The following is a 10,909-nucleotide window of genomic DNA, read 5'->3' as shown; positions in this document are numbered from 1 at the left end:
CTCTGCCCTGGGGGACCCTGCCCAGGGCTTGTCCCTGCCCGGGGCTCTGCCTAGGGTGGGGGGATTCTGCCCAGGGCTGGGCTCTTCCTGGGGTTGGCTCTGCCCGAGGCGGGGGGGCTCTGCCCGGGGCTGGGCTCTGCCCTGGGGGGGCTCTTCCTGGGGTTGGCTCTGCCCGGGGCTGGGCTCTGCCCGGGGCAGGGAGGCTCTGCCGTGGGGAGGGCTCTGCCCGGAGCTGGGCTCTGCCCGTGGCTGCGGGGCACGGTTCTGCGCGGCCGCCGGCCGCCAGGGGGCGCTGCCGCCGCCGTTCCCCGCCGGTGCCGCCTCGCCCCGCCCCGCCGCGCGCGGCCCGCCGGGAGCGGCGCGGTGCCCGCTGGGAACAGGTCACCATGGCGGCCCGTGTCCTCTCGGCCTGCGTCCGCCGCCTCCTGCCCCGGCCGCCCCCCGCCGCCCCGCGGCCCGCCGCGCTCGGCACCCTCTGCCCCCGCCGACCGCCGGCCCCGGCCCCGCCGCTGCCGCAGCTGCTGGCGCAGGTAAGGCCCGGCGCGGGCAGGGGGCGGCGGGCGGCCCGGCGGTGCCCGCTGACCCCCCGCTCTCTCGCAGGTGCCGCGGGCGGCCTGGCCGCCGTGCCGCCGGTTCTCCGACCTGCCGCCCCTGACCTTGGCGGACATCAAGGACCGCGTCCTCTACGTCCTCAAGCTGTACGACAAGATCGACCCGGAGAAGGCGAGTGGGGCCGGGGCGGGAGGTGGGGCCGGGGCCGCTGGCAGCTCCGTGCGGCCCCGGGCAGGCCGGGGAGAGGGGCTGCCGGCCCCGCGATGGGCGAGCTGGGGGGGCCGGGGAGGCCAAGGGCTCTGGTCCTGCGCTGGGTTCTGTCGCACAGAAACGGCCGCAGCCGAATGATCTTCGATTTTTCTCCCCCCAGCTCACAGCTGAGTCCCACTTCATGAAAGACCTGGGTTTGGACAGTTTGGACCAAGTGGAAATTATCATGGCTATGGAAGACGAATTTGGTAATTCAGAGCTATGGCTGCTGGGATTCATCGCTACCTCTTCTTGGCTAATGCTTAAGCGCAGCTGTAGCAAACCAGTATTAGTTCTTTTGTGTGGCTAGTAACGTTGACTTTTCTTTGATGTAATTCAAAGAAAATCTTGCAGCTCTCAGTCAGTGAGAACGTGCGCTGGTCGCTGGGGGCATCAGAGGGAGTGAGGAGAAGGTGTCTGTCCGTCTGCTTCTGAGCTCCATCCCTCTGGGAGCACAGAGTAATAGAACGGTTTGGGTTGGAAGGGACCTTAAAGATCATCTAGTTCCAGCCCCCCTGCCACGGGGAGGGACACGTCCCACTAGACCAGGTTTCTTGCTCTTCTCCCCGTGCCCCTCCTGGGCACCACCCGTCCTGTTGCTGGGCAGGGGGAGAGTGGGGGACAGCAGCGTGTAAGTGGTGGCAGCGGATGTTACGTTTAGTGTGAAGGCTGCACCGGGAGCTGATCTTGGCTCCTCTTTGTGGAATCACAGATATTCCAGGTTTTTCCTCACCATAATTTTTTTCATCCTCGATACTTGATGCCACTAGGAAAAAAAAGGGAGTTTTTTTGTTACTAGTTTATATTCCAAGTTTCTTTTTATGTCATTTTGGACTTCTTCATGCTCATAAATTCTGGAGTATGTGCCACGGGTCATAAATGTTCCAGGGCTTTGGTCATTCTCTAAAACCTAGGCAGATGTTTCAGAGCATTTGCTAACCCTATATATTTACTCCACTGATTGTGCACCGTCGGTGGAGTGTTAGTGTGTGGCCACGAGGACTAGAAAGAAGAATGTAAATTTTCTGGAATGCGTTTCTGACCAGTTCCACGGCCAAGAGCCCTTGTGCTCCCTGCCCCCGGCTGCAGCTCTGTACGAGCTATTGGTTGTACAAACGCCCAACAGCAGGCTCTGAACCTGAGGGGCTTTGGGCCCTGGCTTGCTCGGAGTTACCAAGAACATCCCCGTCCTGTCACACACCGGTGGCTGTGGGAGCTCTGGGAAGGCTTTAATGGCTTTAATGAGGCCTGAGGGGCACTTGCCGGCTGGCTTGGCCACTTTCCTCCCTGCTGCGTCTGCCTTGTCCCTTATCCACGGCGTTGTGTAAGGCACAACACGGCTTGAAACTCGGTGTAGTAACCAAGTGTTAGCTCTGAGAGAGGCAGCAGCCCCTGTCTGTTTGTGCCCTGCCAAGCTGCAGGCATCTGAGCCAGCAGTAATTGCTTCCTTTAGCCTTGCTCCCGTTTCCGTTGTTTTGAGCTAAATTTGTGCACTTTCTTCCAGGATTTGAAATTCCTGATGGAGATGCAGAAAAGTTAATGTGTCCACAAGAGATTGTAGATTACATTGCAGACAAGAAGGATGTTTATGAATAAAAGCAGTTCTTCAATGCCTGGTAAGTAGAAACGTGCTCCTGCGAGTGTCTCGGGTAACGACGGTGCGCACAGGGTACACGTACACGTACACGTGTGACGTCTGACGTCAGGCGATGGCACCACACGGCTGTATGGCAGGCGGGAGTCTGGCAAGTTCCGGGGGGAGCTGGCAGCAGCTGCCTGCTCTGAGCCAGGGGGATAAAGTATTTGTGTGTTCTGAGGCATCTGCTGTTGGAGGGAGGACGCGGGGCTCGGCGGCCTTTCATCTCGCCCTGCGTGGCGCTTCAAGCGCTCAGATCATCCACGGATCTGGCAAATTGACTTTAGTCATGCAAGTCCATCTTTTCGGCGCTCCTCGGCCAGGCGCAGGGCGCGCGGCGTAGGCGCCTCCAGAGGTGTGTGGCACCACAGCTCCCAGCTGCCCGCAGCCAGCGTTTCCTCCCCGCCAGCCGCAGCGGGAGAGGAGCAGGAAAGGAAACGGGCAGGAAAGGGTTATTGGAGCGACTGCCCTGAGGAGCTCTGGGGCTGCAGGGGAAATGAGCTGGTGGCCTCAGGCCAGTGTGCAGCAGATCACTCCACATTCCTGTTTGTTCCTGTGTGGGCTTCTGGCCTCCCCCTACACTCCTCTGCTGGGTCAGCGCGGGGGCTGCGCCCCTTGCGCCCCTTCGCTGCTCTCTGAGCCACGGTGAGGATCTTAGCGATTCCAAAGACCTGTGGACTCGTTACACGCCTGCTTTTGGTATTCAGCTTGTCTCGTCTCTGCCTGACCCACTTCTTTTATGCCTTAGAATGGTAGTTCTCAGCTGATGAAATATTCAATATGTGGATTTTTATTTTTAACAGGAGATGTCTCTACCACTAGGACTGGGCTGGTGTCAGCGGGTATGAATATAAGCGCACATGCTGTACTGTTGCTGCTTTCACCGGGAAGTTGTACTTGGACGTTGTATTTAAAGCTGTCTGAATGTGTTGTCCTTCAAAAACAAGAAAAAAAAGGAATAAATATATAAGACCATTGCTGCGTTGATGGCTTTCCCATTTCACGCTGTCGGTGGCTCACTGTGTTAGTGTTCAGCGTGTGAAGGACACTTCGGGGATGAGTAATGGGCTTCTAGAAATGCCCTTCTCTAAGCCAGGCTTTGACCAGCGACTCAGGCTTGGAGCGGCGGCTCAGCCTCTGCTCGGCTGGGCCCGTGACCCCATGGGGGGATAAACGCCCCGTGTGCCAAGCGCAGGGGGAGGTGTTTGTGGGTCTGGCGGGCTCTGAGTGTGTCTCGCTGAGAGCGTTTTGCCGTTCTTCCTCCCTGCCTGTGGGAAGGTGCCAGGAGCACCCGTATGTGCACAAAGCTCTGTGTCCTCTGCCACTGGGCCAGTCGCTCTTCCCCGATCTCACTGCTTGTGTCGTCTGCTCTTTACAATAAACCATGCTTATTTCATCAGTGGGGGTAAAAACAAGTTCTATTTGAAAGGCTTCTGCTTTCCTGATGGAAAATGAAGTGGGGGACGACAGGAATGACTTTTCCTGCTGCTGAAAAGCAAAATGGCATCAGTATTTCTGTAAGCCCAAGTAATCTCAGCACGGGAGGCTTGCGTTAAATCTTTCCCGAGACAGAAACAAGTTATTTCTGGACACTACACAGTTTTTCCTCTGAGCCAAGAAACACTTTCATATGTCAAAGAGGCAAAGTTAGGCTGGGAGCCAAGAAAGTGTCACTCGATAACGTATCCTCTGGCAGTCGGTGGCAGAGGATGGAAAATAGACCCGCGTCTATTGGTGCTGCACATGGTGCCTGAGCGTGGTGGGGGTGTTCTCGGGGCTTCCTCTAGAGCTGTATTTCACTTTTAAAATTGCACGGCGCTGAATCCTCCGCCAGCCGGGTGCCCCTCTGCCTTCAGGGCCCCAGTTTCACTTTCGTTGTGTGTGAGGCCTGAGCCTTTGGAAACTCCTTAATTGCTCCTTCACCCCAAAAATGTTCTGAAACACTTTCTGAACAGGCTGCACAGTGGAACTGGGAGGGAACCAGTCATTTTGGCCACCATGTCCATGGTGGTTTCCCCCATCTTCCCCGGTGTGGACGTGAGGTGCCTGCTTGGAGGCAGGAGTGACAAGTGATGGTGGCTGTAGAACCATCCCGTTGCCACCCAGGCGTGCCGGAGTGGTTGCTGGTTTCCCTTAGTGGTGTGGCCCTGAGCGATTTGGTGAGGGAGCTGCAGCCAGATGTGCCCTCAGGGAGCCTTTTCCCTGAGCCTACCCGAGGCAGAGCCGGGGATGGCTGGAGGTGGCCCTGGGGACAGCCTGGGGCAGGGACGGAGCCCTGGCCGTTCCTGATGCGGCTTCTCTGGACCCAACCCGTTAGAGGAGGATGAGTAGAACCGGTGTGCCCGCAGAGGAGCCGTGTCCGTGCTGTCCCTGGGCACCGGCGGTGCAGCCCACGGCAGGGTGACTCTCCCCGCACACCCCCCCCGGGGGGGGTCCCGCAGCCCCGGCTCAGCCCTTCGGCGGCCGAGCCCTGATCCGCCCGCCCCGGTGCTCCTCGGGCAGCGCGTCCCGGGGATCCCGCACACGCCACCGTGTCCGGGGCCGTCCCGGGGGATGGAGCGGCGGTGCCCGTGCCGGTGGGGCGGGACCGGGCCGGGGGGCTGCGGCTCCCGGGCGCCTCCGCCCCGCCGCAGCGGGGGCGGGCGGGGGCTTCCTGCCGCCGCCTCGGCAGAGCCGCCAGCGCCATGGAGCGGCTCCGGCTCCCGCGGCTCCTGGCCGCCGCAGGTGAGAGCCGGGGGCCGCCGCCGCCTCCTCCCAACGCGGGGCCGGTGGGCGAGCGGGGGCGGGGGGGAAGGCGCGGCCGGGAGGGCGGCGGGCACGGCCGGACAGGGTCCCCTCGCCCCGTAGCCCCGGGCCGGGGGTCCCAGGACCCGCCGCCGGTCCCTCGGCGGAGGATGCTGTGCGCGGTGCGGGGGGCGGGGGGGGAGGCGGCCTCGGGTGCGGTGCAGCCCGGCGGGCTCGGGGGGCTGCGGCGGGGCCGGCACCGGGCTCGGGCGGGTCTGGGCTCCCCGGCTGCAGTGGGGAGGGGGGCGGTGGCTGCTCGGGTGTCACCGAGACCCGCCTGGGGTGGGCTCAGCCACGGCGTCCCGGGGGCACATGGCGGGTGGGCGGCGGGGCGGACAGCCAGGGTGCGGCCGGTGAGCGCGGTGGCCATGTGCCTTGCCACCAGCCCGGGCTGCTCTGCAGCGTCGAAGGCAGCGGGTGCTGCGCCCACGGGAGGAGGAGCGGGAGCCCCAGTGATGCGCTGGCGGAGAGCAGGGCCCAAGGGGCTCATGGTGACCCCGGCCCACCAAGATGGGTGACCGACCTCCCTGATGCCTGGTGAGCCGCCCGCTCCCTCCAGAGAGCAGCCGCTGCCACAGCGGGGACCCATGGCCCAGGGCCTGGCGCTGGCATGGTGCTCTGCCCGGGTACCAGTGGTGACAGCGTTGGCACCTGGTGACTCTGCTGGACGGTGGTTTGGGTCAGGGCGAAACAGGCATTTCCAGCACGTGGCCGAGTGTGGGCAGGTGGGGCAGGATTCGGCTCCGTTTGCTGCAACGAAGGCAGGTGGTTTCCAGCTGGGTTTGGGTAATTCCTGAGCATCTCCTTCAGTTTTGCTGCCCACGGTTAATGGAGGGGAGGCGCGGAGCCCCCCGGCCTGTGTTGGCAGCTCCCGGGGGCGGTGGGGGCACAGTGCTGATGCCCGACACTGGTGCACGACGCCTGACGCCCATGGCGCTCCTCTCTCCCCAGTGATCGTGGAGTGCTGTGCACGGCTCTGCCCCGGTCTCGGCGGTGGGATGGGCTCCGCGCTGGGCACTGCTGTCCCCTGCGCCCACCCAGGGACCGCAGCGGGGGAGCGCTGCCAGACAGGTACAGCCAGGGCCGGGCCCGTCCCGCTCGTGGCCCTTTGTCTGTGGCACCGCGTGCCAGCCATGGTGCCACACTGGAGCCTGGGGTGCCAAGCTGGCGGCTGTGGGGTGCCGGCCGTGGGTCAGCCCTGCTCAGCGTCCCCCCCACTTCTGCCTCTGCCCATAGATCCGGAGCGAGGAGCTGGCACGGGGCGGGCACCGATGCCGGAGGCCGCAGGGCAGCTGCGGACAGAAGCTGAGCTGCTGCCCTTCCCTGGGACCCCCGTCAGGACTGCTGAGCCCCGCAGCCCCCAGGGGAGCCCTGCAGGCCCCCAGGCAGATGGGGAGGGCACAGGGCCCACGGTGTGGGGTGGAGCAGCCACCGAGCGTCCAAGGCCCCTGTTATCTGGAGGCACGACTGAGCAGGCAGCTGCAGGCAGCAAGTGGCCATCTCCAGCCAGCCTGGGGGTGACCAGTGTGGGGGCCACAGCCCCCATGGAACCAGATGCAGCTCCTACCACTAGATACCCCCCCGGGACTGACCCTGTAGGAAATGTGACGGTGGAAGGTGCCACAACCTCGCAGGGGACCCCGTCGTATTCACCATCCTCGACAACGGTGCTCGGCTCTGCCAGGGGACAGCGGGGATCCCCCAGCACCCTGCTGGGATGGACCCCCATGGGGACAGCACTTGTGCAGAGCCAGAGGGGCTCACATGGCCCCTTGTTCCCGGAGCTGTTGGCTGGGGAGGGCCTGGGAGCCACCATCCCGCTGGGTGACAGCAGCCCAGGGACACACTCAAGCATCACGCTGGCCACAGACAGTCCAGTGCCAGGGACAACTGGGACATCACCCTTTTCAGGGGGGCTGCAGAGGCTGCTGACTCCTACAGGGCCACTGGCGGGGACACCGGGGCCAGCAGAAAGATGGGTCTCTGACTCCCGCCCGTGGCATAGGATGGATGTTTCCTGGCAGGGTCCTCGTTCTCCCCCTCACCCCTCTCCATCATCCCTGGCGGCTGGTGGCCGTGGGGGCCCTGTGGCCGGCACAGCCCAGCCAGCCATGGGGACAGACCCAACCTCGCTCCCTGCCGCAGGCAAGGGGTCGAGTCTGCTTGTCCCCACCACCATGGCTGGCACCCCAGGGATGACATCCCCCAGCCAGGGGGGAGCCCTGGATCTGACCACCCGGGTCTTAGGGCCACCCGAGAAGGAGGGTCCCTCTGAGTACAGCCACGTCCCCCTGGACCAGACCAGGCGTCTGCCAGTGGTGTCAGGGCAGCCCCCCACCTCCATGGCCCCGGGCACCTCTGCTGTGGCACAGAGCAGGGTTCCACACACCAGCACAGGGTCCCCCCGTGTCCCCCCATCCCCACGGCCTGCCCCAATTGGTGGCTCTGCAGTGCCCATGTTGCCGACCCCACAGCCCTCTCCAGGGACTGGCTGGGGTGTCCTGGGACTTGGCCCCACTGCGGGCACCCCCCCGGGAGACCCGTCCCCAAGGGTCGGGCTGCGCCATGCTGGCTCAGGGGGGGATCCTGCTGAGACCCCCCAAATCCGGGGGGGAACCCTGGTGGGGGTGGGTGACGCCGGGCCCTGGGCAGCAACTGCTCAGCTGAGCTGGCAGCCGGGCAGCCTGGCCCCCCCCTCAGCCTCTGGGCCCCCTCGGCTGTCAGCTCTGTCCCAGCCTGCGTCTTCCCTGGAGCCGACCACCACTATTGGCGTCACCACCACTATCGGCGTCACCACCACCGCTGTCACCGCCACCACCACCATCACAGCTGCCACTGCCAGCCCAGCACTGCTCAGGGACGTGGGGACAGTCACGCTGGAGCCTGGTGCTGCTGTATTGCAGAGTGATGTGACGGGGCTGACGTGGGGGTCCACCATGAAGCCAGGGCACCCCCAGCAGCCCACCAATCCCTCTGGGACCCTGGGCCATGGTGGGGGCCCCGGGTCCCCTCCAGCTGCTGCTGACACAGACCTGGTCCAGCCATCGAGCAGCCCCGGAGGGTGGCCGGATGCTGACACTCCCCAAGTGACACCGGCTGCAACAGGCAGGGCCCCCCAGGTGTTCATCGTGGAGGATCAGCCGCCCCTCCTGAGAGGTGGGTCTGGGGCCTTGGGACCCTCTGCTGGCGCACGGCAGGAGGAGGAGAGGCCCCAGGAGCCATCAGCATGGGGGGAATCAGTGGTGGTGGCCCCCCGGGGCGGGCAGTGCAGGTCCATATCATGCTGATCCCTGTCTCCCCCCACAGCATCCCTCCTCCGCATCCCCTGCGAGCTGGTGCTGGACATGGGGTTCATCCCTGCCCTGCAGGACCCGGGCTCCCGCGAGCATCGGGATCTGCTGCACAGCTTCAACCGGACGGTGAGTGCGGGACGGGGCCGGCTGGGGCGGGGGGGGGGGTTGGCTGCGGTTGTGGCGGGGGCCCGTCCTGCACGGCGCTCAGCTTCCTCCCTGCACAGGTCGCGCCCCTCTTCATGTCGGTGCCCGGGTTCCTGCGGCTGGAGGTGACGGGGATCCGGTAGGTGCTCCGCAGCCCCGCAGCGTGGGATGCCGCAGCGCGGGATGCTCCGCGGCGTGGGAGGGGGACAGGGAGCGTCCCACGCTGCGGGGCCACGGGGGTGCAGGACTGGCCCTGGGGGGGGGTCCCAGCTCCCCCCCTGGACCGGTGGTGGGGTGTCCCCGCAGGGAGGGCAGCGTGGTGCTGGAGTACGACGCGGTGCTGGCGGCGGAGCGGGTGCCGGCGGCGGGGCTGGGAGCGCTGCTCGACGCCGCGCTGGGCTCCGGCCGGGCGGGGCTGGCGGTGGGCTCTGCCCCCGTCCTGCGCAACGTGGCTCGGGGTGAGTGCGGGGGGCGGCTGTGCCATCCCTTGGGGTGCGGTGCCTGGCCGGGGCTGGTCCCGGCTCTCCGCTCGGCGGGGAGGGGGTGGCACAACCGGACCCCCCCCCCGCCTCGCCCCGTCTCTGCAGAGCGGCCGCTGGACCCCTGCGCCGCGCTCTTCGCCTGCCGGGCCGGCTTCGCCTGCGTGGCCGGGGCGGACGGGAACGCCACCTGCACCTCCCTCTGCCACCGCGGCTACTGCAAGAACCACGGCATCTGCGCCCACCCCCGCGACCGCGGGCCCCTCTGCCAGTGAGTGCCCCCGCCCCCGGGCTGACGGCCGATGTCCCCCGCCTCTCCCCCGGCGGCTGATGTCCCCCGGTGTCTGGTGTCGTGTCGTCCCCCCCCCCCCCAACTTTGTCACAGGTGCCCCGTCGGCAGCGATTTCTGGTTCATGGGGCTGCGCTGCGACTACCGGGTGACGCAGCAGAGCCTGCTGGGGGCGGCGGCGGGGGTCCTGCTCAGCATCCTCCTCCTGGCCGCCGTCCTCGCCGCCGTCGCCATCCGCCGGTTCAAGGCGCTGCTGCTGGAGGCCAGGGCCGACCAGACCCGCAGCAGGTGGGGTACGCGGCGGTGGGGGGGGGGCGGGCGGGGGTGGCCCTAGAAGGCGAGGGGGGAGGGGGTTGATGCCCCTCTGCCCCCTGGGGGCAGCGCAGCCCATCCGGGGGTGGGGGGAGCCCGGCCGGGCCGGGGCTGAGCTCTGCCAAGAAAAACACCCTGCGGCGGCTGATAGCGGCGGGCGGGGAGGGGGGGAGGGGGCCGGGGGACCGGGAGCGGTCGGTCCCAGCGTCCCCTTCCGTTGGGGTGCGGGTGTCCGTGTGCGTGTGGCCGCTCCAGCGATGCGCGGTGCCCGGGGGATGCGGGGCTGGATGAGGCCACCGGTGCACCGAGCGACACGTGAGATGGGCTCATTAGCCCCCACACATACGGTCCCGGCGGGGCTGCGGGTGGGGAGCCAGCACAGCCCCACCAAAGCAGCTCATCTGGGAGCACAGGGCGTGTGGGGGGGGAGTGGAAACCACGCTGTCCCAGCCCCGCTGCCCTCCCGGACAGGGTTTCGTCATGTGCCGTTGGGAAGGGGCGGGAGGGGGGGGGATTGTTCCCGAGGAAACCACCCCGACAGCTGTGGGGCTGGAGCCAGATGTTGGGTGTCACGGGCTCTGCCCCCACCCAGGGCGCGGGGCTGGGCCCTGCCCCGCTGCCGTGAAATTTGGGTGGAAAGCTGGGATCGGTGCTTGCAGTGCAGTCCCTTGCGGGGGGGGTCGCCTGTGTGTATGTGCCCCCCCCCGCCCTCCTCGCACACACTGCCATGGCCACCTGGCCTTGCCCCGCAGCTACCGGCGGTTCTGCCGGCTGGACGACGTCTCGGCCCAGTACTGGTCGCGCTCCTGGTTGCCCTCGGCCAGCTCGCTGGACAACCCGGCTTTCAGCAACTCGGAGGAGCTGCTCCACTTGCAGATCTTGGACAACGGCTGCTGCAGCTGCCGGGAAGACTCGGGCATCACCGACAGCGCCAAGGAGCCCCCCGCACCCCCCGCCCACCCCATGTGCCGGCCCAGGTAGAACACAGTTTGCCGAGCCTGTGTAGCCACCTCTTGTCTTTAATTTGGTTGGGGGCAAGCAGAGATTTTTGGGGGCACCTCTGCTTTGCAGCCAATGCCCAGCCACGTGCTGGCCTCCCTCCGCTCATGTACAGCGCCAGGGAGCTCTAACACCGCAGCATCCTTCGGGGGGTCCAGGGAGAAATAAGTGG

At 65.8% G+C, this 10,909-nt stretch overlaps 2 protein-coding genes across 2 annotated transcripts in view; both read left to right on the top strand.

Annotated features, from left to right (window-relative positions):
* Positions 1–349: 349 nt before the first annotated feature.
* On the top strand, positions 350–3,414 carry NDUFAB1 (NADH:ubiquinone oxidoreductase subunit AB1). Its single transcript, XM_054213017.1, has 5 exons — positions 350–530; positions 601–723; positions 923–1,010; positions 2,306–2,417; positions 3,241–3,414. Exons 1-4 carry the CDS (start codon positions 387–389, stop codon positions 2,395–2,397), a joined length of 447 nt encoding a protein of 148 aa, XP_054068992.1. The 5' UTR covers positions 350–386; the 3' UTR covers positions 2,398–2,417; positions 3,241–3,414.
* A 1,622-nt stretch (positions 3,415–5,036) lies between these two features.
* The window catches only part of LOC128913489 (mucin-2-like), a 6,880-nt gene continuing 1,007 nt past the window's right edge, over positions 5,037–10,909 (top strand). The window contains exons 1-9 of the mRNA XM_054211143.1: positions 5,037–5,161; positions 6,173–6,292; positions 6,458–8,377; positions 8,528–8,640; positions 8,739–8,797; positions 8,965–9,116; positions 9,246–9,408; positions 9,523–9,714; positions 10,491–10,715. Of these exons, the coding sequence (XP_054067118.1) occupies positions 5,122–5,161; positions 6,173–6,292; positions 6,458–8,377; positions 8,528–8,640; positions 8,739–8,797; positions 8,965–9,116; positions 9,246–9,408; positions 9,523–9,714; positions 10,491–10,715 (2,984 nt within the window). The 5' untranslated portion in view covers positions 5,037–5,121. The remainder of the gene's footprint in view (positions 5,162–6,172; positions 6,293–6,457; positions 8,378–8,527; positions 8,641–8,738; positions 8,798–8,964; positions 9,117–9,245; positions 9,409–9,522; positions 9,715–10,490; positions 10,716–10,909) is intronic.

This window comes from Rissa tridactyla, chromosome 8 (genome assembly GCF_028500815.1).
Source record: "Rissa tridactyla isolate bRisTri1 chromosome 8, bRisTri1.patW.cur.20221130, whole genome shotgun sequence".
In the NCBI taxonomy this organism is placed as follows: Eukaryota; Metazoa; Chordata; class Aves; order Charadriiformes; family Laridae; genus Rissa; species Rissa tridactyla.
Note: the sequence above shows the minus strand (reverse complement) of the source record. Positions and strands in the feature narration are given on the sequence as shown.